The sequence below is a fragment of the Alosa pseudoharengus genome, unplaced genomic scaffold, assembly GCF_046254945.1.
Source record: "Alosa pseudoharengus isolate Yale_2024_CS ecotype anadromous, Long Island Sound unplaced genomic scaffold, YU_APseudo_1.1 YU_APseudo_1.1_scf_14, whole genome shotgun sequence".
Taxonomy (NCBI): Eukaryota; Metazoa; Chordata; class Actinopteri; order Clupeiformes; family Clupeidae; genus Alosa; species Alosa pseudoharengus.
This window is the reverse complement of record NW_027468609.1, coordinates 4,322,667-4,345,740: the sequence shown is the minus strand read 5'-3', so window position 1 is coordinate 4,345,740 and position 23,074 is coordinate 4,322,667. Positions and strand designations below refer to the sequence as shown.

Genomic DNA, 23,074 nt, shown 5'->3' with positions numbered 1-23,074 from the left:
TCTGCCGACTATGTCAAGAACCACCAACAAAACGTCCATACTGCCTTCAAAAGAGCTTGAGGACTGTTAATGTGATGTAGATGATGCTTTGGCGTTAGAGTGAGCACACTCCCTGTGTGGTGATGTAGATGATGCTTTGGCGTTAGAGTGAGCACACTCCCTGTGTGGTGATGTAGATGATGCTTTGGCGTTAGAGTGAGCACACTCCCTGCAGTGAGCGAGAAGTCGGCCAGCCTCGGTGTTCTCTGCGGTAGCTTAGCATGCGGTCTGCCTAGGGTGGTCCTCCTAACCCCATTCTCTCCTCCTCCAGGTCCAAGCTGCCAGAGTTCATCAAGGCGATGACCGACCACTTCCTTTGACAACGTCACTCGATTCCCACCAACCAATCAGCCAACCAATCAACCAGACCATGATTCAGCTCAGTAATTCAGTCAACCATCTGACCGACGAACTTTTTTTGTTTTTTCCTGACCTGTCTTATGTCTTCTGTAGAAATACTGGCATATGTACACTGGTGAAGGAAAGAAGAGACACAAGACCTTTTTCCTTTTCTGTTCTTTTAAGCATTCCCAATTTTAAAAGAAAAAAAAAGAAACGTACATTTAAAAAAAAAAGTTCAAAAAAAAGAAAAAAACAGGATTAAAAGAAAAAGAATATGTGCGCGAAAAATCGATGGGGGACTCCTCAAAACATATCATGATGTTGTACCAACATTGCAGGGCTAGTGCAGCCCTCAGACCGAACAGGGCTGGTGCAGCCCTCAGACCGAACGGCAATCTACTCCATACTGTGGGACCTGCAGTCGTGCCTGACTTCCTGTCGGACGTCGAAAACTAAAAGAGATGAATCGAGTCAATCAATCCCACTGGTCTTGAGGGGGCGGGGACAGAACGAGGGGGTTTCCAACTAAAACAAAACAGAAAAGTGATTACAATCTGTGGTAGAAATTGAAAAATCATGTTGAAACTCGCAATAATGACAAAAAGTGTACTTCTAAATTCAGAGCAGATGAATTTGAACGGGACAGTGTGTGAAGGCAACTGCAGCATGGTTGTGCAGGAGAGAACAGGGGAAGTGAAGATTATGCTGCCCCTATAGTGACTCCTAAGCCAGCACACACACATCCACACACACACACAGATACACACATCCCAGAGCCCACAGCACAGCCACTGAACAGAGAGAGATGGGGACTGCAGTGAGGAGAGGGGGAGGCCGTCATCACATCTTTCCGCTCATAGTCCCAGCAAAGAGGACTGTGAAAGGGTGGAGCGAGAGAGAGAGAGGAGAAGAAGAAAGACGGGTTGATTAGAAGGGAACAGACGTTCTGTCAGGGGCAAGAAAGGTAATGGCTGGTCAGTGTGAACACAGGCAGGAGAGAATCAGGAACCCAGTGGCTCCATTACTCCCATCACTCTGGTTGTTGACTTCTCCGTTTGTTTGGTTTTGTTTTCTGCCCTGGTCTAGCCGCTCACAGCTCCTGACCCCCACCCCCCACCCCCCCTCACCCCCCAGTGCTCCCCTTTGACCCCTGACCCCTCAGCCAACCACCTCCCCCACCCCACCCCCCCAGAGATGCAACTATGACATGCTACACTTCTACCAATGTGCCTTTTTAGAGTCCATATCATCACACAGCGTGAGGAAGGAGGACCTTATTGGGACTTTTTAGGATGCAAGCTTAGGGAAAAATCGTTTTATTAGGTCATTAGGTCTATGCAGTCAGGTTTTTTACAGCCTGGGATTTAAAAAAAAGGAAAAAGGAAAAAAAAGTATTTTTTGGATAAACTGTATTTAATGTACTGTAATGCTTATATGTAATTAGAAGGCGTGTCCCTGGAGAATAACCTGTTTTGAGTGAGTTATGCCCCTCCCCCAGCTCCGCCCTCTCCATGACCCCGCCCCCTCTGCCCCTCCCTCACCCCCCGCAGCTGGATTTGTTTCCATAGTGAGCGACACGTCTGTTATTGAGCGTTGTATTATAGCTATCAGCTTTTTATCAATATGGGCTTGTCCGTGGGCCACTGTAGTCTTCAGTACAAATGTGTGGTTGTATGTGTAAAACTGATTTTTTTTTTCTCTTTTTTAAAAAAAAAACTTTCTCTTATTCTTTGTCTGTTCTGGTTTCTCTGTCGGGGAAGAAAAAAAATGAGGAGACCACACTTTTGCTGTGTCTCCTTCTGTGGTTTCACTTATCCAATCAACACGAGGCACTGAAACTGGAAAAGAATCTATTAGAAATCAATATATATAAATGTAGAAATATATACGATATTATTGAAAAAAAGGTGTCAATTTCGAGAGGAGAAATTGTTGGGGGGGATGAATTATTTTCTCTAATCGTCGGGTGGAGCTATACGAGAAGCACTCCAGTGTTACTTTTTTTCTGAAAGTGACGTGATGGCTGAAGCACGCTGACATCAGTGACTATGCGGGCAGAACTTTAGGGACCGGACATCCATCAGCACCACTCACTGCTACTCAGCTGTCAAAAGGACACACTGACATTTGTAAATTGTATGCAACAAATGCAAACCTACCATAATTTTGAAATTGTGTATGTAAAAGTTATATTTTTACATGTAGACTGTTGTTATTTTGTGTTTAGAACTATGTTGTATCAGTTCTTTTTTTCTTCTTTTGTTAAAAGATGACAAAAGTAATTCAGTGTGTTTTGAAAAAAAATGTGTCACATTGAAAATGTAGTGAGGTCAAATGCTTCAGAATCTTCTTTTTTATTGTTATGTTTATACTGTATTTCCGGGAACATTTGTTTGAGGGACTCTGGGAATGGAAAATGAAAAGGTATATAGTATTTGTTTCATGCTCCATAGTCATTACATTGCCATTTTTAATTGTATTTTGGATATAAAAATGTAAATAGTCATAACAGGCAGGGGGGAAATTGTCATTTTTGTCGAGGGTGATTACTTTCGGACAGCAGAGTGAGGGGATGAACCGTTCTCTAGCTGCGCACCATCTGTTGGTCCAAGGCAGGTGCCAAATACAGCGTCTAGTGGTGGCTGTCAGATTCAGCCCCCAACTCTTCAGCTCTCCTAAAGCGCTGCCATCATGGGTCTGAAGCCTGGAACAGCTTTTTGTCAGATGCCATCATTAGACTTGACCAACGCAGACCAACAGAATGGCCTTCTGTTATATCAGTGTCAGACGATTCTTAGTCTCTGAAGGTGAGAGTGTGAAGAAGTCCTTATTTTCCCACGTTACTGCTGGGCTGATAGTAGACAGTATTTAGACCTTGAGAGGCATGTCATGCAGTGCGTTGTCACACAATGGGTAATCAAGGCAGCGCTTTTTGGCCACACTTTATATGAATAGTCCACTTTAGACTATGTACAGATGCTCAGATTATTAACTGTTGACACTCTGTTAATTCAAGTGTATGATTAAGGTTAGGGGTTGGGTTTGGTTCAGGTGATGTTCAGTAATTGTTCAACAACACTTTTACATACTTTAATTCAAGTGTATGATTAAGGTTAGGGGTTGGGTTTGGTTCAGGTGATGTTCAGTAATTGTTCAACAACACTTTTACATACTGAACCTGAATCTCAACAGATGATCTGTTAAGTCTTTGTGGGCGGACTATCCAAGTAAAGTGATGCCCATTGTCTTTCCTTTGGTTTGCCATCCACATAAGAATTCCCTTAGTGTTAAACACTTCCGTCAGACGTTGCTTGTCTCATTCCATCACTCATTTAAGATTTTTTTCTCATTACAGCCAGAAAGTAAGGCCAAAACATTTCTTTTTTTTTTTTTTTTGTTAGGTTTGGTTGTGAATATTTCACCTTGCATTTGAACCAGTTTGTCATGTTGTGCTTTAGCAGTTGTTACAGCTTGCTTTGGGTTTGAGGCCAGGTTATGTCTTGTCTCCAAATGAGGGTCCTCTATCGTGTAAATCTCGTCATGGCAAATATCTAGAGATGCAGTAAATGTCCCACACAGGCAGCAAAATATAGCTGATATTTGGTCATTTATCGATGTGTTTTTCAGTGCACATAAAGGAATGGGGAAACAATGCATTTTATAAGAAGTGGTTGTGTGTCAAATTTGTTTTTTGCAAGAAGTGCTAATTTTTGTAACTTGGAAAAATAATAATAAACTGAACAATCATTGGAGCCCAATTGCTTCCCAGCTGTGGGTTCACTTATTATGGGAAATAAATAAAAAATCAAAGTGAAGATTAGCTGGATATCTGTCACCCACTGCCAACCATTAACAAAAACTCTTCTGACCCTTTCAGTGTCATTAAACTCTGTGGAAACTCCATCACTTGCTGTGAATGGAGAATAATGATTTACTCTAAGTTTTAAATTACCAGTGTAATTCAAATGATTGTCTTAAGCAGAGCCGAAATAAACAGTAAAACACAAAGGCAAATGACAGCATTGCAGAACACACTGTTACTAATTAAAAACCAGTTCCATTTGTCTTCAGTCCTGCTAGAATGAACAGGCATCTGTCAGTCAAGTTAAGTATGCAATTTGTGTAGTCTTCCATATATATTTCTTTCTTTTTTGTCTTTTTTGGCCCTGTTTAATTTCCATACTGTGTGTAGATGTGGGGCTTGGAGAGGTCAAGAACAGAGGAGGAGAGGTGAATAGTCCCGTTAAGGAAGTAGTCCCCCTACTCAGCCGCAGAGGTGAATAGTCCCGTTAAGGAAGTAGTCCCCCTACTCAGCCCTTGAACAAGCACAAACAAATCGATAGAGCAGCTGACCGGAGGGTTTTACACCCATCTTCAAACTGATGAGGAACTAAAGCAGGAGGCTCCACAGCTCTGAGGGTTTTACACCCATCTTCAAACTGATGAGGAATTAAAGCAGGAGGCTCCACAGCTCTGAGGCTGACTTTATTCTTCCTGAGTAGTCATTCTCTCTCATTCCTCTGTATTTTTAAACAGCCATCCTTGTGCAGTGGTTTTAAACATGATCATTTCAGAGTATTATAGACATATGTAATAGTGAAAATATATGGACTGTGGCCTTTTTCATTCTTGTTACTTGTGATGCAATTAAGTGAAGAAAAATACAGTAAGCAGAGAATTACCATGTATCAGTGCCTGGCTTTTTGTTATAAGACTTCTTTTGTCTAGTGCCCTTTTGCTATGGAATAGACTAGCGCACCCTATTCTAGAGAAAAGAAAAAAAAATGAAAGCTAAATTTGAAAACAAATTATATTTGGCTTATTTTTTCCAGGGGCTATCATTTTATACCAGGAATATTGAGTAAATCAATGTAAAACGGGAGTAAATCATGTCCAATTCAACAATATTCCACTTTGTAGGTTTTTGGAATCATTTGCAGTGAAACAGTTTGTTACTTTATTTTACTATTTAAAACGGTTATTTTAGCGTGTGTTACGAGACGAGACTGTACAGCGTAGTGGGCGGTGGCCCTCGGACTGAGGACAGAGGGAGACGTGGGTACCATCCAAACCTGCAGCAGTGATTCAGAGCAGAAAACAAAAAGAAAAAAGCGACAGTTACACTTTCTTTCCAGTGTGAGGCTATGAGCCTCAAGCCTTTTCTTTTCATGTATTTTCAGTGTGTGTGCGTGTGTGTATGCGTTCCTCTTTTGATTTCATTTGATTTTTTTTTTAATTATTGTTTCCATTGGACTTTTTTATTTTGTTTTTCATTATAATTATTATAGTTGTTATTATTGTTATTATTATGATTACTTTTTCTGATAAGTAGAAGTGTCCACACAGGTTTGTGTGCTGGAGTTTCTCTTCAAGCCAGCTTATATTAGGCCGTTGCCTGTTGTTTTTCATCTTGTAGTTATTCAATGAAGTCATGTACATGACCGTTCTGTAGCAATAAATGTGCCATTTTTATAACCGAGCGCTTTCATGACTTGTTTTTTTTATTTTAAAAAAAATACAACATTAATATCGCAAGAGGTATACAGAATGACTTCTACAGGTTTAACTGGGATTAAAGCAGTTAAGCTTGCAGATTTTTCTGCAATGATTTGATAATGAGGTGGATGTAAAATGTAGAGGTGTCCTCACTGGTATGAGGAGAAACCACAGGATAAGCGTAGACGGTTCAGATCTTTATCAGGTGTGGCCTGGTAACTTTCTTTCAATAAGCTATCCGCTCTTGACTTCTCTCTGTACTGTTTAATCAAATATTGTCTTTATCTGTGAGGAACTAAAACAACTTTATTCCCTGGTGGCGCAACCAAGCCCCCCCCCCCCCCCCCCCATTACTAATTTGTTCTCGTCAATCTCAAGAAAACTCCCAAACCTCAGCCTCTTCTTTATGATGACATCTCTGCTCAGGCATGGTCTCTTTTGGTTTCATGCTGATTCATTGACCTGGCAGAACAATCTCAACATCCCCACCTGTCAGTCGTCTTAACCTGCCGTCATAGAGACAGACGTCTGGGATGAAATCCTCTACCTGACTCATTCCGAGAAATACATTTCATTCAGCTTTGAGGTCATACAACATCTGTCACCAACTTGCTTGAAGCACAGATGTGTCATGGTCAGGTCGCAGTAATATTTTATGTTGCACAACTGACACAAGCAATTGAACCTCATAATTGTACAAGTGCAAGTTACCAAGTCTACTCAAGACATTTCATTGAATGTGTCATGTGCCACCAACCATTCACTGGTGATGGGTTTTTGTTTTTGATGAAAAGAGAGAAATTGATACAAAACTGAATTTACACCTCTTTGGACTTATTTTACCACACTTGCCAAAGCATGAACATATAAATATAAAAAATGTATATAGACACCACCAGCGGAAAACCTCAATGAATCAAAAGTTTGCCACACCTTATGTTGGTATGTATAGGCCCCACGCCTCCCTCACCCCACACTGTGACATCAGCGCTTGGTAAACTATGCCAGAGAGCTGCCTCTCCCTCAGCCTCCACACCCAGACTGGGGCCCCCTCCACGTCTCTAGGTGGGGTAGTAATGTTGGTCTGGCTGGGTTCCTATAGCAACTACCTCCTGTCCTTGCACTACCTGGCCATTAGAGAGACTACTACCGCTGAGCCTGAAGACTTAATACCTCTAGTGACACATCACCATGGATTATACACAGGATGGGGGCTTATTCTTCCTATTACCTAAGAATAGAACACAATATTTTAAAACCATGACTCATGTGTGGGAAAGGGGATGTAGTTCCAGTGAACCAGGCAAGTTCACTCTTGCTTGCTTGTTTAGGTAGACTACGGAAGAAAATCCCAGTTTCAACAGATTCTTTCAATCAAAAATAAGTAGGCCCAGGGAATGCTTGAGTAGGCTATTATTAACTAGGATACTAATTCTCAAATAGGCCAACATGGGGTCATAAGTGGACTGCTGATATTATTAACTAGGATACTAATTCTCAAATAGGCCAACATGGGCTCATAAGTGGACTGCTGATATTACTTAGCCCAACTTTTGATGTCAAGTAGGCCTTCCCTCTCAAAAAAATAACTGCACTAATTTCAAAACTATCAAACTACTACTAAGTGTCAAAACTGTGTTTTGGAGAACTTATTTGTAGTTCATATGCAGAAAATGTTTTGGACATGGAAAACTGAATTGCACGTCATACTGCACTTTACTGCAGAAATGCAATATTTTTGACATGAACATATGTAGCCTAGTATGGTTGTCCCATTCACCTGTTGTTACTTTTTGTTGTAGGCCTAATTGCCAAGACACAGTATAGTCAGATGTCTACCTCAGTTGTCACTTAAAGCCTGTTTAATGTTCATTATGGTTTTAGCATATATTTCTTGCCAAACCAAATTGTAACATTCCAGACATTCAAAAGTTAACCAGCTTTGCCATAAATGGTCATGTCAAATATCCATTCTGCAAAAGTAGGCGGGAGACAGGAAGTTCTCTTGACAATAATGTGAATATTGGCGTATAGCCATAATAGCTCTGAATGTTTCTCCATGGATATTTTCACGAGTTCATGTTAGAATTGCAGGTCGTTCTGAAGGGCGTAGTCTAGTGTCAGGTGTGACGCCCTCACTTTTACAGGTGATCCACCCTCATGTCAAATCCAAGCAGGTCCACGCGGAGTCTTTACAACACCAGAGCTCACACGGGACGCCCGCGGAAACTGGAACGAAGAGAGCACGACTGAAAGGTTTGTTTGACATCTGAAATATAGAGAGATTAATAGTGTCACTATTAGACACCGATTTTGAAATTAATTGTAAGTATGACAAGTATAGGCACAGGTTTAAAGCCACCCACGGAGTTTAAAACCTGGCTGCTGTGAAAATGTTTCAAACAACAGCGCTTCTTATGACCGTAGCCTACAATCAATTTAACATTGATTGATGAAATGTCTCATTTGCGTGTCGTGTCTTATAGAAATTATGGTTATGCCATTATAAGGAATACTGGTTGGTCCTTACAGCAATTAAGCAAAATATGTCATTTGCCTAGTGTAGCCTACTGATAAAGTCACCAAAAAGTAGGCTAACTTCTTCAAGTCAACAGGCAGTTAACACTTGGTTTCCATCTTTATAGGCTACATCTCAGGTGAATGACAGGCATGTTTTCAACAACAGTAGTGTTTTTTCTACTTGACAAAGTTGAAAGGAGGTGGTTTTGACATCTCTAGACACGTTTTCTATCAGTGTAATGGTAGTGGCCTGAAGCACATATTGTTTTAAATGCCACAGTAGACAGTTGCTACAGTTCTCCCTAGCCTAGGTTCTGCTCTGCCACTTTCACTTACACACTTCAATGATTTTGTGGTGTGTCTGCTGCCATGAAACATAATTAATAGTGGAAAATAATTGGTTTGTCTGATTTGATGTTGGAATAAGCTACTAGGCCTAACAAATGTTTGTAGGCTACTTATTTGTTAACTTAGTCTTTACAGTTTAGTCTATGTCTGTGTTTAAAATTGTGATTACTGTAATATATGGTCATATTTTAGATCTGTACACGTAATCTACTGTATGAGATAATGCTGGAATACGTTGTAGTTTGGTGTTTTCTCACTGATCTCAACTCCACCATTCAAGCGCATTGCAGTAACCAGCAGGCCTATGACTTAACCTCTGATCCAACTGATTAAGGTTTGGCATGATAAGAACTCTCATATAGAGACAGCATGAAATTCTTGTGTGTAGAACACACCCTGATACCAGCATTCAGACTTCAGAAAGGCTAGACGATAAATCAAAGTGAGAGGACTGTGAGGTGGAGACAGTGGAATAGACAGAGAGCCTGAAGACAGTGACAACACGCAGCCTTGTAAACCAGGAGACGTCTGAACTTGCATCTCCCGCAGTGCCAAGGCAATTGTCAGATTCATCAGAAATCACATCATCGCTTAGTAATATCTGTCGGTATATAAAAGAAAGGAACCTGCTGGTAGAGAATCATGGTGAGGTCAGAAGAGTGTAGCACACTGGGTTTAGAGTTAAATGGAGAAACAGGATATCACACCTAAAGCCCACCCTCCTGTTGAGCAGGAATGTTTCCATCAGTTTGAATTTGCTAACAACTTTCATGGTTTGGATTCATATGCTGTTCTGGCTTCAGTCCATGACTAGTGCTCTGAATCAACAACAACAACTATCATTATGCCACTTAAGCAAACAGCACATAGAATTTTGCTGGATTCCACATAGTGCCTGTAATGGCTGATTGGAACAGAACTTTATGCAGGAGAGGCCAGAGAAACCATAGCACTCAAAGTGTGGTGAGAACATCAAATGTTATGCATATTATTTTTTGTCAAGACCCTTTATCTCATCACACACGGAAATACTAAATAACACACGGAGAGCCACCAGCTCTGGGCTGGCTGTGATCATAGTAGCTGTACTGTGAGTGGCTGTCAGTGAGGCTACCTACCAAGGCGAGATGCTTGGGAACTTCAGTGTTCCCACCAGCAGCACAGGTTGATGGAGTATAGGGCTTGTGCCAAACTCGTGTGGAACGCTCACCGCCCTTGTACGGAATGTTTGGTGTGCCAGTCAACAAAGAGCAGTCTTCTCTACCAAATACCAAGCCTAGTTGTGGAAACTGTTCCCCATAACAGTGATCAGTTCCATATAGCTAAGGTAATCAGTGAGAAACCAGTTACTGTACTACTATGACACAGCTCACTGACTGCAAGCCTTTGTTACTGCTCTGAACATGTTTATTTCTGGATCAATTTCTCTTCCAGCTAACACACCTTAGCCTCACATGAGAAATTCAGTGTTTGAGCAACAGCTCGTCTGCATGTGGTGATCTTACTGTGTTGATTCATGTGTCATGGTGGTGCAGTTAATCTGCCGGTTATGCATACAATGAAGGCAGGAACATCAACATGGTGTGAAGTTCCATTAAAAATACACCTACAGTAGACAGACCTAGACCAAAGGTCTGTCCACACACTGGGTGCATGGATATGTACTGTAAAATATAGCAGTCTATTCTAAATTATTCCTGTTACCTCAAGTTCTGGACAAGACCCCATTTGCTGTATTTTCATGTCATGTTTTCTTATGTTACAAATATACATAAAGGATGAAGGACAGAAGATAATTAACAACAAATATTGACCAAGTTGTCCTTTGTTTAAATATTCCATACTTCTGAACTGAATAGCAATTGTTCATAGCCCCAGTGAACAATCATTTTGTCAGTTTACCTCACCAGTGAGCTTCAGGAAGATGTGATTGTTTTTTGGGGCATCAATCAGGCTCTTATCTTATCTAGCATAAACTACTGTACACTCATACAGCTCAGTGGCCTCGTCACACACAGCACATAGAGTACAGCATGCTGTGGAGTTTCTGTAGACACGTGTGGGCCTTTCACTCTTACAGGGAAGCTCACACACATACAGTACCGCAGGCCACTGCCATTTGATTGACATGGTGCATTCCAAGTTGCAATCTTCCCATGTAGCCCATGTTGTAATATTCCCAAGGCGAGCTTTTGCTTTGCCTTGTTACAACATTGTCTGGTGGTGCCAGAGAGCGTTTCAAAGAGGGTGTGTCAGAACGTTGACTTGTTCTTCCAGATTAGAAGCCAGAATAAAAAGCATTCCAGAACCGATATAGTCATAGTCACACGTTAACTTTTTTAATTGGTAAAGGTCCTGTAAGCAGGACATTTACTATGTTTTCTTGACAACTGTTGTTGTGATAAAATATGGTGTAACAAGGTAATTACAAAGCATAGATCAGGAGCAGTTGATCATCCCTATGTAGGAATTACTGATTCCAGTTTCTGGAACAAAGCTGTGGATTGGGTTTTGATCTTATTGTTGGTCTGAGTGGTGAATGTTGATCTCAGGACTAAGGGCTTGGCCCAGGACTCACATTTGAGTTCAGTCCGTTTGAGATCCAGACCTTGTGCATTGTTCGGAGGTCATAAACAGTTATTAAAAGGACCAGCCTTTAAGCCATGTGCAGCTCTCCTAAACCTCATGCCAGCCTGTCAACACTTCTTGTGTTTTGAAGTGACACAAAAAGATGAATAAGATTTTTGGCATTGTTAGTCATCTGTGGTGCTTTTGTCATGTCTGTCTGGCTCTACATGGCATTAGTGTATGTCTGTGGTCTTTACATTGTCTGGTTTGCTTTTCCTTTCTTAAGGTGCTTTAGATTGTTGTTGTGAAATTTGGCACTTTTCCAATAATAGTATATTACTAATGTATTATGAGGTTGGTCTAGCCGCAAGGGCTTAGATATGGTTAATTGATTTTGTTTTGTGTGTCTTCCTGTTTGTTTTACTTGAATGTGCATACCAGTATGCATTTTGTGAAGTACCTCCTTGGAACAACACAAATGTACATTGTGGGAAGTATGGTTGGAAATCTTTGTAAAATAAGTTATGTCTGTGTGGATGTTAGTTGTTCATTCTCGTAAAGTTGGTGTGTGTCTGCTGTCCTTAACAACATATTTGTGTACAGGGGCCTAAGTAGCAAAGTTTAAAGCGATGGTTCGGAGTAATTTCACCCTAGGTTCCTTTGCACCATGACCCCGAGCCAAACACCCTCCCAGAACCTGTTTTCCCTTGGTCGAACCCTGGTCGAGTAGCCCTGTCAGAAACTAATGAGTTTCTGCAGGCGTAATGGAACCAACTTTTATCTTGTAAATTACCCCACTAATAATGCCCTGAATGGTACGAAACTTCTACAGTATTTTCTTTACTCATAAAACGAGGCATTGAAAAGTTTGTAGGTACACCAGGAGTTTATTTAAATAACACTTGCCTAATGGATGCTACTATCTGCTACTATACCGCTGTGTCAACGTTACTTTCGTGATTTGGGAAAAGCCCGTAAAAGTCCTGGCAGTGTAAAGTGTTATTTTAAATAAACTCCTGGTGTACCTACAAACTTTTCAATGCCTCGTTTTATGAGTAAAGAACATACTGTAGAAGTTTCGTACCATTCAGGGCAATATTAGTGGGGTAATTTACGAGATAAAAGTTGGTTCCATTACGCCTGCAGAAACTCATTAGTTTCTGACAGGGCTACTCGACCAGGGTTCGACCAAGGGAAAACAGGTTCTGGGAGGGTGTTTGGCTCGGGGTCATGGTGCAAAGGACCCTAGGGTGAAATTACTCCGAACCATCGCTTTAATTGAACTCTCACCTTCTGTGTGAAAGGGCAGAAACATTAATGGCTCTGTGTTTAGGGTTTCATACTTGTATGTGAATGTGTGTGCACATGTGAGTGTGAGGAAGAAGAAATAATGCAAGAGTAACTGTGTGTGTAGACTTTTGTGTGTTTCTGTAATGTTTCTGTGCGTGCGTGCATGTCTGTCTGTTTGTCTGTCTGTCTTTTTGTGTTTGCAAGAATGTGTGCTGTGCATTTTTCAGTATTTTGACATGCATCTAGTTGCACATGATCTCCTCCCAATTACATAATCACCACCCTTTGTTAACAAGGCAGTCAAGACAAACTAATGAAGTATAATTATCCAGTGTTGGCCTGTACAACTTGTTCCTATTCTGATGGCACTTGCGCCTATAACCCGTGTTACCTGCCTGTGTCTGCGTTCCTGTTCTAGCGGTGGGGTCTACAGTAGCACAGCTTCAGCCAGCAGAGACAGCATAGGTGGGTGCCCATGCCCTTACCATAGAGGTTAAATGCACTGTAAAGATTTATATCAATTAGTGCCAGTTCAGTAGCAGTTTTTGGCAGACAGACAGCATGTTTCCTAACTCATTTTCAAGCATTTCTAGTTTTAGAATCGGATTTCCGAGGAATCAAGGAATATGAACTTATTGGAAGACTCATGTAGCATACAGATCATTTGGAATGGCTGACTGTCACTGATTTTGAAGTTCCCCTTTTTGTGAGTATTCATTTCTTAATGTACTGACTGGACCACAGTGGGGTCTCTGTACTCTGCAAACAATACAAATAAGTATCTAGTATAAAGCTTTATAACATGCTTGCCTCTGGATATGTTCTTCAATTGATTGGTTGATTGGGAAGGCTATGACAGGTCTGAAAAGTAAACATGTCTGAGCTAGGGTTGGGGAGTCACCCATGCTTTTGAAGAACAGATCTTACTGAGGCATTGTTTTTTTTTTTTTAAATGACAATGTGGTATGTACCCTGCCATAGCTGCAGCACTAACAGGTGTGGCTGCTAAGCTGGAATTTGCTCTCAGGTCTCCTGGACAACACCCATGACTGCAGAATTGAATTCCAATGGACTTAATCATGGTGTCATGGCAACAGGTCCCCTGTCAGCGTGGTATGTGGAGCAAATTGTCGCTCCAGTGTTGCCGATAACAGACTTGTGGCTGCCATGCTGTAGGGTTACACCGTTCAGTGGCAGCTAGAGCCTCAGGTGTCTTGTGCAGCTGGAGAATGACAAGTCTTTCATGAAGCACCAGAGAAACAAGTGTAGCTGAGGCCAGAGCTGGAAGGTGCAGTGGCACAGGCTGCTTGCGCTTCTCCTCATGCCTCCACTAGTCATATTATGCTCAATTACAGCAGTAATTAGGTTAAGGTAAAAATAATAGTAAGTCTTGAACACAGTCATATCTGTGATTTGACAAGTTGTTAAAGTGGGAAAGTTTAAAGCAACACTACTGTATTCAATATTGAGGAAGGCTTGTGTTTTCATGAGCAGCTCCTTCTGAGAGGAATGTTGATGATATATAGTCTGGCCATGTATAGGATAGATAAACACTTGTCCTATCCACCAGTCCTCGTGGCTCTGCACTGCACTGTGTCATTATGCGGTCTGGGCTGGAACACCCCATAATATGAAAAGCACTTTACAATGTACATGTTAGCAAGCTATTATGAGTGGAAACAGGGACAAGATTTTTGTATGCTTTTTTAGTTAGATAGCTTTTAGTTTTAGACAAAACTCCTAATGCTTTAACTTAGTATCCCCAATACATGATAAGCCATTCCACTCATTCAATCTCACATAGCGACCCTGCACCTGCTAACCAGTCTTTGGGAAAACGAAATCTATTTTTAATTTTGTTTGAGTTCATCTTCTTTACCCCCACTATAGTTCAGAAACTCTTTGACATGTTGAATAGTTTCTGTCAAAAGCTCTCTTGAGCTCTCTTCAGTTGTTTGTGGCTTGAGGTGTTTCTGAGAGTTCAGATCAGAAACACAGCGTCCTCAAGGCTGCTCATCTGCGATATGGCAATGTGTCCTCGACAGGCATCTCTTTGTACCTGGGGTTAATGAGCAGCTCTACACTGTTGTGTTCCTCTCCAGATAAATGATATGTGAACCACAGGGCCCCTTTAGAAGATAAGCCTCTTTAAAAAAACTGATTCATTCATGGTTTTGGTATGGAAAAAAAAGTGTTGGCAAGAAACACAATGACTGAGCAGGACTATTTGACCATATAACTCAAAATTTTGTCAGAGCAAACGTCCTGATAATGTTTTAGCTTCCGTCATATTATGTAAATTTAATGTGTGTTTAATTAGCCACACACACCCTGGTCTCTTGACTTTGACTTTGTTTACAATGTGTGCATGTTCCAGGGAGTGTGTGTGCGTGCGTGCGTGCGTGCGTGCGTGCGTGCGTGCGTGCGTGCGTGTGTGCGTGTGTGTGTGCGTGTGCGCGTGTGTGTGTTTGTGTTTGTGTATGTGTGTGTGCGTGTGTCCTTCATCTAGAAGGAAGCTAGGTCATTATTTATGTATTATTATGTTTAAGGGAGCATACAGTGTATTTCAACACAAGCAGTTTTGTGAATGCTTTAAATGCTTTTGACTCATTTCCTGTACACGTTGATTTGAACTGGAAGTAATCCATCTTTGAGACTCTGAAGCATTTGAACTGTGTGTCCTTGCCTCCCTTTAGTCCACAAACATCTCTGTTTGACTGGTCCCAGATGTAAAATACTATCACTTACGGTCATTCAGCCTGCTGTAAACATTATCACTGCACCCTCTTTCTGAATTCCTTCTGAAGCAAGGAACCATAAAAATACCATGTCTATCTGCATGTTTCCTTGGATTGTGTAAGCCAATGTTTGCCCCCCCACCCTTCTGAAGGGGCTGAAGGTGGCTTGGGGAGTGCAGGTAAGAGGGCACATGTAGAAAAACCGCATGTTGCGCAACCTGGGGAGTCCTGGGGGGGGGCACCGACACCGACACACAATGGTTCCACACCTCAGTGTGATTAAGTGAGAAAGCTTCAAAGAGAGAGAGACGCCTGCCACACCCAACTAACCCCACCCTAGCTAGCATGTCTCAGAGTGGCATCTGCCAGCACTGGGCCAGTCTGTTCAGGTCGGGTGTGTGGGAGTCCATGACATTGGGAATGAGTGTGTTACTCTAGTTTAGTGGTCTGTAAATGACAGATATCTTGAAGGTCAGTTGTCCACATCTGAGTCTCACTTCAGAGCTTTGAGCACATGAGGGAAACGACGGAACACCTGTATAAATTCCCCAATGTGAACTCACAGGCAGTGACCAGAAAAACAAGTTGCCACTTCCCCTCCTCTCTTCCATTCTCCTCCTCCTCTCCTCCTCTGTTAATCTCCTCCTGTTCTCCTGCACTGTGCTTTTGCTCCTCAGTTTCAGTTTTGCCCAGTGTCACGCTCTGACAGACATACTCTACCTGCACAGGACTTAAGGTAATAATCAACTCCCTTCTACCAGTCTTGCCCTGTTCTCTCTCTCTCTCTCCCTCTCTCCCTCTCTCTCCCTCTTGTTCTCTCTCTCCCTCTCTCTTTCTCTCCCTCTCTATCCCTCTCTTTATCTCTCTCTCTCTCTCTCTCTCCCTCTCTCCCTCTCTTTCTCTTTCTTTCTGACTCTACCCTGGTCCCTGCGGCCCTAAACGGGTCCTTGGCTCTCTTCCTAAACCTCTTAAGAGCACTTTTTGTTTTGTTCCCAACAGCATAACTGTCAGTTTCTGTATCACTTGTGATGATTTTGGCACCTCTGTGTAATGAGACACGTCTGTACCAGTGCGGACTCCTTTGATAGTGTCGGGTTGATGTGTCAGGGTTGATGTGTCAGGGTTGATGTGTCAGGGTTGATGTGTCAGGGTTGTTCTAGGCAAAGTTGCAGATGAAGAGGTTAAAAGTTGGTCTTCTGGACATATTTTATGGCCTCTCTCCTTGGGATGTGTTTTCTCAGTATACAGTATTTATGAATGATTTAAGTCTTAAAGCAACACATTGTAGTTCTTGTATTACTAATTTTTACGCCACACCGACTTCCAATATGGAGAATGGAGTCCCTGACACTGCCGATGTGCCCCTGGTATTGCATGTAACGTTGTTGTCGTGGGTAGGGGCATGAACCATTTTGTTGTGTTAAGACAAGTTGGGTACCCCCTTATCGCTAAATGGGTACTCAGTATGTTAAAGATTGCAAAAAGGGGAATTCCTGCATTGTGTTATTTAACCTAAGACCCAGCGATGATGCATGTGGCAACTTGCTGGGCAACCACATAACCATGGTCTGATCAAATGATCATGGCAGTTTGCCTATTGTATTTAAGTTCTCCAAAAATAATTGCTGCCAATATCAATGGGAATATGCCCGAACAGCAATACCCAAGAACACTGGCCAGCAACATTGCACAAATCCCCCTACAGTATATATCATGAGCTGCATGCCCCCATGTGCTGTGTGTGTCCCCATGTAGCTCACCAGAATGGGTAGAGAGGATTAGTCAACGGGTAAGGGCACAAGACATATACTACTATTCCTTGTATTCTGTTCCTCTCTGGAATACTGGGCTGTAGCCTTTATTTGATGAAACCTTTACCTTCAGAAAATGGTGTGGATGTCCACATAATGTCTTGCTTAACACCAACAGTGATCAGGCCTAAAGTCACACCAGCCACACCATGTAGACAAGGCTGACGTTGAAATAGACAGAAAAGCCAAGGTTTCAGTTAACATTTTACGGTCTGTGTATTTATTTAGGAATTTGTAGTATCACATACACACAGCGTAGGGTGGAAACAGGAGTATCTGTGTTGTGGTTATCTGAAATATCTCAAGTATGACATTGGCCTGGGTTGTTGTTGATTTTTGCTACTCTCTTTGAGTGTGTGTGTGTGTGTTTGTGTGTGTGTGTGTGTGTGTGTGTGTGTGTGTGTGTGTGTGTGTGTGTGTGTGTGTGTGTGTGTGTGTGTGCGTGTGTGTGTGTGTGTGTGTGTGTTCAGAGGAGTTCCCATGCCCTCCCATGCCTGTTATGCTTCCTGACCATTCCCATGTTTGGCCAAATATTTCCCTATTGAGTGTTTTTTGAAGTGCTCCCACCACCCACCTCTGCATTCTTGTGGTATTTGGTGTTCTCTTTGTTCAGCCCTATGAGAACATATTTGAATTGGTTTAATATTTTGTTATTTTGATATTTGATGTGTTGTAGGCCCCCATTATAAGAGTGTGTACATAAGATTTTGTTTTAAGGCTCCATTCCACTGGCGTCTTGTGTGCATGTCTGGTAAACAGTTACATTAAGCATTAAGCAATCAGGAAAGTTCAAGGGCTCTGCTGGATCTCTTTTGGGATTTATTCCTAAAGTCTAAAGACTAAAGTCTTTGCTTCTCAAGTGCTTGGTTGGTCATTTGTATTTCCTTTACCTCTTTCTCTCTCTCTCTCACACACACACACACACACACACACACACACACACACACACACACACATACACAAACACTTTTATTCTTGCTTACCACCAAAGAAACTTAATTGAGAACTCAACCAAGCAAGAATCCTTTTTCACACACACTCCAATGTATAACACTAGCACTCTCTCTCTCTCACACACACACACACACACACAAAGAGAGAGAGGGAGAGACACTGACAGACAGAGGCCACTGGCCAATGCAGACACTTGCAGGTTAGTGGGCCATCCTGAGAGAGGGGGTCACCCTTGTATCCACAGCAACAGGACAGATTCCAAACACAGCGTTGTCAAGCAAAATCCCCTCAAAGCAATGCAGCCGCCTTAAGCTCCTCTCTCCCTCAACATGAGCTGCTGTGGGTCCCCGGGATTCCTCGTGAGTAGCTGCTGTGGGTCCCCTGGATTCCTCGTGAGTAGCTGCTGTGGGTCCCCGGGATTACTCGTGAGTAGCTAAGTCCCCCGCGGGACTCCTCCGCGGAGCGGCGGCAACTTTACTCTTAGCAGCGTGAGAGCTGATGTTATGAAGTGCCGAGCGCAACTGTGTTTCTCATTTAGTTTGGATAAAAGTAGCCGAGGCCGAGGGCAGAGCACAGGTCTTTGTGATGAGCCCTCTATTGGATAATCTTTTCCAGAGCACCGCTGCGCTGAATGTATTTGAAATGATATGAATATGATCATTCCATCTCTTTGCTACTATGTGCAAACTAGAGAGAGCATATTTTTGTCTTTCTGTGTGTCACTTTGTACCTTAAATTAGCATTGAGTTAGCATTCAAGCTACTCTGCTGTTAACTTGTGTTTATAAGTTTGGGCTGGTATCTGGAAGTCCTAATGTGGCTCTGTTGAAACATTATCGGCCTTCTGATGATTAACTTTCACTCCTCACCCAGTTTGTTTGCACTACTCCAGAGTCTCTTATGTAATGGAGATTAAGTCCGATATGTGTCAGCGATATGGATCTAAACATATAAACACATCCAGTGTGTGTCTTGTTTGCCTGCTTTCTTCTTCACACACCCACGGAGAGAGGGGCTTAACTCTGGGAATTACCCACTGTTTTGTTTGGACTGACTGATTGGCAGACTGTGATATTTGTAGCCACATAACTTTTGGTGCATGGGCTCATAATCTGTTGTTATATGTCTTAGTCCCCTGGAGACAGTGCTGTTCCAGTGCTTTTCTTTCATGTCCCACCATTTTTCCACATTTTAAATTTAGATTGTTTTTCAAAAAGTGTCAGTGTCATTTTGAGATTAAATAGCAGAAGTGCCAGCCTGGCGCTGTCTGTTGTCTTTTGACCAGAACAGTAGGCTAAATATTTGGTGTTTGGACATGAGAGACGGGGAGTGTAGACTAGCGTGTGTTTGAGAGCTGCTGGTGGACCCCAGAGGTCTGTCCTGACCCCGGCTGCCCTCCTGTTCCCACAGTCCTCGGGGACGTCCAGTGGCCAGGCCTCCTCCCTGCTGAAGCTCAGGCAGCTTCTGGAGGACAAACTGCAGCTCCTCCAGGAGACTGTGTCTGCAGACGGGCACGCAGGAGTGTTATCCTCCAACCTGGTAACCGACCCTGCTCTTATCCCTTATCACAGGCTGTAGTAACCGACCCTGCTCTTATCCCTTATCACAGGCTGTAGTAACCGACCCTGCTCTTATCCCTTATCACAGGCTGTAGTAACCGACCCTGCTCTTATCCCTTATCACAGGCTGTAGTAACCGACCCTGCTCTTATCCCTTATCACAGGCTGTAGTAACCGACCCTGCTCTTATCCCTTATCACAGGCTGTAGTAGGGGAGATGTGTTGAACACCAAGAGTGCGTTTTTCTCCGATTCTTATCTCGTCTATTATAGGGGCTTTTCATGTGTTGGTGTCTCGTCAGAGTCTTACTCAAAGTTTAAAAACACAGTTTAATCTCTCCATCTACCAGCTGTCTGCTTCTCATACTCTGTCTGCCACACACACACACACACACACACACACACACACACAGACACACACACACACACACACACTCCCATATATATTCAATTTAGCCCTCTGTAGACCCCAGACTGGAGTATTTGTCATCAAGTTGTTGACTCACAGAGTTCTCGTTATCCAACACATTCCTTAGTCTGCTGCTGGGTGATGGGAACTGGTGTGTGTGTGTGTGTGTGTGTGTGTGTGTGTGTGTGTGTGTGTGTGTGAATGTGTTTGTGTGTTTCCTGCATCCAATCATGTGCGCACAAAGGCCTGAGTGGAGTCATCTGTTTTTGCTTTTTACAATTTGATGATCAGAACTATAATTCTTTTCATTAATTCTGAAATGACGGATCACAGATTACTGCACATTTGGTCAAGCCCCCCTGTGTGCGCTCCTGTCCTGTCGGCCATTTTGTTTGCCTGCTAGCTGCCCGTAGAGCGGAGCGGAGTGGAGTGGACTGCACAGATTGCCACAGCCTCAGCGCGCTCCTCTCTGGCTCCCTTTCACGCCCATCTGGGTGCAGCCCTGTGTGTGCAGCCAGCACTTCTGTTGGGCGGCCAGGCCAACATTAATCACTCCATTGTGTCAAGTGGCGTTTCATCCATGCCGTTAGATAACATTTAAACCGGGAGGCTTTTTGTGAGCTGTGCGGTTAATTGCAATGTTATTGGTGAATGCAGTGAGTGGTCATCGATAAACAGCCAGTGTGTTTACATACTCTGCGTGTTTGTGTGTGCAGTTTCATGGACTCGCAGGGTTACCTGGGTTACCTTAGCTTCAGTGCAAAACAAATGAAGTTGATGCCAATCATTTCTCATTTTCCCTGTTTTTACTCTGATCTAACATTTTTGTTTAGCATTTGAAACAGACATACGCAAAGCAGACCCTGTTTTACGAACAGGAAACAGGGAATTAGCATGGCATCTTTAAGCTATATTTTTGTAATTCAGTAAAAAGGGTAATCAGAGGTGGGGTCTGCGCTGTTATGAGTTGTGCGCTCTTGTGCTGCTGCCTGTTGTGGGTTAGTTGGTCTGTGCTGGCCTGTGTTTGTAATGGTCAGTGTGTGGGCCTGTGTTAGTAATGGTCAGTGTGTGGGCCTGTGTTTGTAATGGTCAGTGTGTGGGCCTGTGTTTGTAATGGTCAGTGTGTGGGCCTGTGTTAGTAATGGTCAGTGTGTGGGCCTGTGTTTGTAATGGTCAGTGTGTGGGCCTGTGTTTGTAATGGTCAGTGTGTGGGCCTGTGTTTGTAATGGTCAGTGTGTGGGCCTGTGCTCCATTCCACTCTGAGCTCTGCTGACGGCTGCTGCTGCTGTTGTCTCCTGACAGGTCTGTGAAGAGATCAACTGCGTCAGGGACATCAGGAAGCACGTGGAGCAGAGTCAGGAGCTGAGAGGCCACCTCACCGAGCTCCAGAGGAACACTGAGCAGGAGATCTCCTCCATCTCACAGCAGTAAGCACACAGCACAGCACAGCACAGCACAGCACAGCACAGCACAGCACAGCACAGCACAGCACAGCACAGCACAGCACAGCACAGCACAGCTCCTACACACCTGGGACACAGCCAGGCTTGGTGTGGCTGTCTCAGATGACATATATTCTCTCTTCAAGTCAAATCAGTATGGCAAAGAGAACCGCTCTATGACTCTTACTGTTATGAGTGATATATAGATCAGACTCAGCAGTTTTTAGGTACATGGCTATTAAATCCATGAAATGGGGTTTGGTCATTTCCCTAATCACCTCCTTCCGTCATGACTCATAATGAATTGCAACACGGCACATAATAATGGAGCATGCGTGGGAGCTGGGAGCAAACAGCAGCAACACGACCACATGCGGTCCGAGCGCCCATGGAGACCCAGGTTCAATCCCAACCAGCGGTCACTTCCCGAGCTGACCCCATCTCCCACTCCCACTTATTTCCTGTTTCGACTGTCCTGTCTGCATAAAGACTAAAAGCCCCTCTAAAAGATGCACAAGCCACACAGTGCTGGATAGCCCTCGTGCTTCCAGTTCGGTAGTGTGATCGAGGGCTGCAAGCAAAGTGTTAGTGAATTGTTTTTCCAAAACATTCTGCTCTACATCTGCTATTGTGAAAGGAACTAACAGTGCACATGCTTGCGTCTTCTGACACCAGCATGCTCTGTTTCAGTGCATGCAAATATGCAAGTAAATATGGTGTGTGTGTGTGTGTGTGTGTGTGTGTGCGTGTGTGTGTATGTGTGTGTGTGTATATTTGCATGGATGTGCGTGTGTCTGTGTTTGTGTGTGTTTTTTAGGCCGGGTCTTCCAAAGCTTTGTGTAAATAGGCAATATGTGTTGAGAAAAAGCACAGGATCTGGGTGCGGCCCTCTCGCAGACACAACCCGACTGACAAGCCTCTAGCACATCTGAGTGGCTGTAATGGTTTAAAGTGTTTCCTTTGCGTGTCACTCTCTCTCTCCTAGCCGGAGAGGCTTGCCAGGGTACACCTGAGTCCAAAAGCAAGTTGAAGCACATCGTGCCTTACAGCCACAGATGACTGTATGAGGGTGTGGGCCGCTGTTCTGGTAAATCCCCACTGTTTTAGAAGAGGGACGCTGCCAGCTGCATCTCAGTGCCAACTGGCTGTCCCGCAGCCAGAGCCTGTATTGTGTCTTTGTGCGCTTGTGTGTATTGTGTGTGTCTGCGTGTGTTTGTGCGCTTGTGTGTATTGTGTGTGTCTGCGTGTGTTTGTGTGAACGGAGATGGAATCACAATTGTGTTGGAAATTCATTGACATTGGAATTGATTGTTGGACATTAAAAAAAAAGCTATTTGTTTCTTCTGTAAGTTGCTATGTTACATTAGGGTGTGAATTGATCCTTGTCTAGTGTTCCTGTGTGTTATTTTGGGAAAACTGGATGTGTCCTGCACCACTTGCCCCATGGTTTCACTTTTATTACGTAACAGGAGCAAAGGCTGCCGCCAGGAATAACAACAACAAAAAAAGCCAATTCTGTTGAAAGCCTTTGTTTGTAATGAAATGTGCCTCAGCCTGTCT

At 43.1% G+C, this 23,074-nt stretch overlaps 2 protein-coding genes across 7 annotated transcripts in view; both read left to right on the top strand.

Annotated features, from left to right (window-relative positions):
- Window positions 1-5,042, top strand: part of tcf4 (transcription factor 4) — a gene marked incomplete in the record, with an annotated part of 147,157 nt that extends 142,115 nt beyond the window's left edge. For both annotated transcript variants that reach the window (XM_076283504.1, XM_076283503.1), the window contains 1 exon segment: window positions 311-5,042. In XM_076283504.1, the coding sequence (XP_076139619.1) occupies window positions 311-359 (49 nt within the window).
- Window positions 5,043-7,966: 2,924 nt separating this feature from the next.
- LOC143122703 (uncharacterized) overlaps window positions 7,967-23,074 on the top strand; it is a 36,572-nt gene continuing 21,464 nt past the window's right edge. Inside the window, exons 1-3 of one of the 5 annotated variants that reach the window (XM_076283499.1) lie at window positions 7,967-8,133; window positions 19,516-19,644; window positions 21,375-21,499. The gene's annotated coding sequence lies outside the window, so the exon portion shown is untranslated. Of the gene's footprint in view, window positions 8,134-16,028; window positions 16,078-19,515; window positions 19,645-21,374; window positions 21,500-23,074 lie in introns of those variants that run through there. The other 4 variants (XM_076283498.1, XM_076283502.1, XM_076283500.1 and 1 more) reach the window with 4 other exon arrangements.